Consider the following 5,071-nt stretch of genomic DNA (forward strand, 5'->3'; position numbering starts at 1 on the left):
CTGCTCTCATCAGTTGAGGGGTATACCAAAAGTTTTTTGTTTGAGGTTGGGTAAGGTCTTTTAACTAGGGTACAGTGGGGGATTTGGGATTGGAAAATGGTTCAGTTGGGATAAAGTAAGTTGATACGTCTCTTATAGTGAACTTTCACCTTTCTTTTCAGCTATTTTCTTGGAAAGCCTTCCCTTCATCTTTTATGAAACAGGCTCTTGACACAGCCTTGTTAAGTCCATAGCCTGTATTTGGATAACTCACTTTTATAAAGCTGTGGCAAAAAAAGTACTGGTCCTGTCTGCCAAGGTCTTTTTCTGCTTGATTCAGGAGTTTGGAGGTGGGAAATTCACTGAGGTGGACAATCCTGTATGAGCAGTGAATGATTCACAATTGTACTGGCACTTAAAGATCTGATGTCACCTTACAGTTGTCACCTTGGCAGATCTGAGGATGGGTGTGTCTCTACTGAGAGGGGATAGATTTGGTTACAAGCAGCCCTGGTAAAGGGAAATACTGTTTTTTCTTCTGTTTTCAAAGAGCTGCTCAGTTCCTGCGGAAAATGGCAGATCCTCAGTCCATTCAGGAATCCCAGAACCTCTCCATGTTCCTTGCCAACCACAACAAGATAACACAAGTAAGCTTTAATTGTATTTTTGCAAAGTACCTAATGTTTTGCAAAACTGTTACAATAAAACTCTTCCAGTTTGGTGGTAACTGTTGATCCCTAGGGAGTATAACCAGTTGACTAATACCCTTTTTTTTCTCCCCTAGTCTTTACAGCAGCAGTTGGAGGTGATTGTTGGCTATGAAGAGTTGCTTGCAGATATTGTGAATTTGTGTGTGGACTACTATGAAAACAAAATGTATCTAACGCCCAGTGAGAAACACATGCTTCTGAAAGTAGGCTTCTTTTTGGTACAAAATTTTGAAAGAATGGTTGAGGCAGGCCACAGATGTTTTAATTCCTGTTTAAGTTGTTTGTTTGTTTGTTTGTTATAAAAGGAATGAAATTAACCAAATAACTAAAAGTAATCCTTTTCCTTTTTTTTTCCTTCTCCATTGTCTTTTTATTTTATTATGTGCTAAATCTATTTAGAAAGTTTCTAATCCATTTTTGTTTTCATAAACTGAAGTTGACTCAATTGAATTGCAGCCTTGTTAGGAAACCAGTTCCAAGGAATTGGGTTTCTGTGAGGTATAATGACAATAGAAAGGAACTACTATGTTTTATTTTTAGATATGTGGCATGTTTGTATAAAAAGCTTTTGGGGAAATATAAAAGTGCTTTTGGTGTATCAAAGATTTCAGGTAAGAAGCACCTTAAAATTAGGGTTAGTAAGTAGATGAGTTTAGTTAGCTGGAATATGTATATGTAATAAGAAGGTGCTGGGAAATATGAAATGTGGTTGATATTATCAGTTGCACATCTTGCAGTGAAGAAAAATGTATAGTGTAAGAATTGAAAATTTGCCACGTGACAAATATTTTGAGTCTCTTCAGTGTTTAACTTCAGAAAAGCTCTGTTTATTAGGACCAAACTGAAGTATTTCCATTCTGTCTTCAGGCATGTGCAACATGTCTTTCACATTTAGGCCTTTTGTTCAGTAAACACATGCTTAGAATACAGAATCACAGAATGTTAGGAGTTGGAAGAGATCTCAAAAGATCATCCAGTCCAACCCCCCTGCCAGAGCAGGATCACCTAGACCAGGTCACACAGGAATGTGTCCAGGCGAATTTTTGAATGTGTCCAGAGAAGGAGACTCCACAACCTCTGGGCAGCCTGGTCCAGTGCTCTGTCACCCTCACAGTAAAAAAGTTTTTCCTCATGTTCAGGTTGAACCTCCTATGCTCCAGCTTGCTCCCATTGGCCCTTGTCCTGTCATTTGACATCACAGAGAATAGCCTGACTCCTTCCTCCTGACGCTCACCCTTTACAAATTCATAGACATGAATGAGGTCACTCCTCAGTCTCCTCTTCTCCAAGCTGAAGAGACCCAACTCCCTCAGCTGCTCCTCATAAGGGAGATGCTCCAATCCCTCAGTTATCTTTGTGGCTCTAAATGTATTAAGTTGCTGATGCTCTGTGTCTTCTGAGGGTAACTGATCAGGCTAATGTTAATGTAAAAGCTACTGATATGCATATAATAAAAGAATACTACAGAAATCTATGTATTTGAAAATATATTTTGTGTGAGGGAAAGTGGGTGTTTCGGGACTGTGTTTTAAAGTATTACTTCATTATGTAAAGAATGGCCTTACTGCGGCAGGTTTTTACCTTTGAGGTCCTTTTGTGGAGAGGTTTGGTTTTTTTTTTGTTTTGTTTTTCAGGTTATGGGTTTTGGATTGTACCTCATGGATGGAAGTGTCAGTAACATCTATAAGCTGGATGCAAAGAAAAGAATAAATTTAGCCAAGATAGACAAGTTCTTTAAGGTTGGTTAAGAGAGGTGCTTTTTAATATGTGATTTTAAAGGTAATTCCTCTTGCATTTTTAAAAATAACTAAATAGAATAAAGATCACTTTAGGCTTTCATGTGGGCAAATAACGGTTTCCTTTCATGAAGATTATTGTTTAGTAATTTATTTAATCTGATTTATTCCCTGTGTACAGCAGTTGCAGGTTGTCCCACTGTTTGGTGACATGCAGATTGAACTTGCAAGATACATTAAGACCAGTGCACATTACGAGGAAAATAAATCCAGGTAAGGGGAACAAGGAAACGGAGGGGAGCATCCGGGCTGGGGAAAATCAGACCCTTGGAGTATATATTTGTAATCACCCATTAGTCTGTGGGTCTGTGGTAATTACTTTAATAGGATTTTCACCTTGGTCTACTTTTTGGTGTGGGTATTTTACCATTAATGTACCTCACATAATAAATACAGCTAAAGAAGCAGGTTGTTTAAAGACCTTTCTGTGTTGCTGAGCTCATTCTTGCATCTGTGACATTTCTTATCACCTGGGTTGGAGGAAATTAATTTTATTATCTTACACTAATTATGTTTTTATTTTTTCCTTTAAATATGAAACTTTCTTTAAAAGAAATGAAGGATTTTACTAAGCAAGGTGAGCAGTAGTAGTGCATGGGTAAATAGGCATGTATATATTGTATATGGAGCAGCAACTTAGCTTGTCTCCCCTGCCTTTTTTTTTTTTGGCTAGGTGTGCAGCACAGCAAAATGGCTGGAAAATGCAGCCAGTTTTTACTTAAATGGTTCCGTGATTTATGGTTATTGCTTTTGTTTCAGTAAATGTTTCCGTGTTCCTCCAAGACCTTCCCTCCATGCAGTTACATGAATTTAGAATGTAGTGCTTTGCATTTTAATTCCTGCAGAAAAAACACATAACTTGCATGTAATTGCTAAGAGGAAATCAACAGCACTGGGCCTACTGAGCTACTAAAAATATGAGGCTACTTAACGTGATATTCTTGGTAGCATGTCTTTTGTGTTCCTCTTGATAACATCTTGACAGTATTTAATAATGCTTTTTTTGTAGTTGGGAGCATACTGTAGGCTCTTCATAGTTAAACAAAAGTAATGAGAAACACTGAAGGTAGCTAGACATATCTGACAGCCTATACCTGTAGTTCTGCCCTGCCTTTCAGTACTTTTCAATCCTGTCCCTACATGTATGCTCCTGAAGAGGGATGCCAGTCTGTATTTCCTAGCAGCAGCCTTTAAAACAATTACAGAAAATAAAAGAAAAAAGTGGAATTTTTTAAGACTTTGAAGAAGGGCTGTTTGAACTCAGAAGGGCAATGCATCACTAATGGATTGTGCAGGGTCAGAGGTAGAGGTGTCAGGAGAGGAAAGGCCTCAAATAGAGGGGAAGGAAGGATTTTTAAGAAGTCATGCATTGTGGTTCTTTTTTTTTTTTTTTTTGCAGTATCAGTTGTGCTGTTTATTGCCTAAACTGATTTAGGTGGGTTGTTTTTTTTTTGTCATCTGAAACAGATGGACATGCACGTCTTCCAGCAGCAGTCCCCAGTACAATATATGTGAGCAGATGATCCAAATCAGAGAAGACCATATGCGTTTCATATCAGAACTGGCTCGCTACAGCAACAGTGAGGTGGGTGGGATTAGAGCTGTTAATGCAAATTTCACGTCACTGATTAACAGTTTTTGTTAAATATCTAAAGAGCAGGTAAACCTCAGGCTAGGTAAATAACAAGGCTTGATCACCTGAATCAAGGAAAGCTCACTGCAGGTCTAGTACCCAGTTTATGTGTGATATTGAAACTATTTAAGTTTAAAATAATAATGATACATCATAAAAACTGCAGTATTCTTCTATGCTTATATATATCTCTAATCTATCTAGGATATATATCCTAGAACTGTCTCTTTTTTGAATAGGTTTCCTAGCCCTTACTCCAAATGGGTGCTCATAGCAGTTTAAATGAGACTAAAAGTTAAGACATTAGCTAAAAAGAAAAAGAATGCACATGTATACATACACACATATATGTATAGAACCTTTAACATATATATAATTAGTGTCTAGAATTCATCTGCAGCAATATTTTGGTGATTAGGGATACCAGTGGTTTCTATCACTTGACCAAAATCTGTGAAGTTTAACTATGAAAGTCTCTGGAAGAAATAGCTGATATTAATGCAAGTGTTGGTACATGATGCTGTTTTAATGCTTAAAGGAAAAGTGTGTAGCAATATGTGTGATGCTGGATACAGCGTATTCTGATGTTAGTTTGGGGTTTGTTTGTTGTTTAATAATGTTGTAGGTGGTGACAGGGTCTGGTCGACAGGAAGCTCAAAAAACAGACGCGGAGTATCGGAAGCTCTTTGATCTCTCTCTCCAAGGCCTGCAGCTTCTCTCCCAGTGGAGTGCACATGTCATGGAAGTGGTATGTTATCTGGGCAATAAAAACAGATGAAAAAGAGGTGGCTCAGTGAGCTTGGACAGGCTTTGCTTTAATGGAATGAAAAATGTGTGTTGTGTTTTATTCACTTAATTCCCCTCTTGCTTCTTCCTTCACTCCTTTTCTCCTTCTGCTCTAAGCCACATCCTAAGGCACATGCAGTTCTCAGCGGCTAGGAGTAACATTCCTG

At 38.0% G+C, this 5,071-nt stretch overlaps 1 protein-coding gene across 1 annotated transcript in view; it reads left to right on the top strand.

Moving 5' to 3' along the window:
- Nucleotides 1–487: 487 nt before the first annotated feature.
- LOC104542544 (cytoplasmic FMR1-interacting protein 1) overlaps nt 488–5,071 on the top strand; it is a gene marked incomplete at its 5' end in the record, with an annotated part of 24,690 nt that continues 20,106 nt past the window's right edge. Inside the window, 6 exons of the mRNA XM_010186890.1 lie at nt 488–626; nt 764–892; nt 2,324–2,428; nt 2,607–2,698; nt 3,953–4,070; nt 4,744–4,866. Coding sequence (XP_010185192.1) covers nt 488–626; nt 764–892; nt 2,324–2,428; nt 2,607–2,698; nt 3,953–4,070; nt 4,744–4,866 — 706 coding nt within the window. The remainder of the gene's footprint in view (nt 627–763; nt 893–2,323; nt 2,429–2,606; nt 2,699–3,952; nt 4,071–4,743; nt 4,867–5,071) is intronic.

Source organism: Mesitornis unicolor, unplaced genomic scaffold, assembly GCF_000695765.1.
Source record: "Mesitornis unicolor isolate BGI_N332 unplaced genomic scaffold, ASM69576v1 scaffold18446, whole genome shotgun sequence".
Lineage (NCBI taxonomy): Eukaryota > Metazoa > Chordata > Aves > Mesitornithiformes > Mesitornithidae > Mesitornis > Mesitornis unicolor.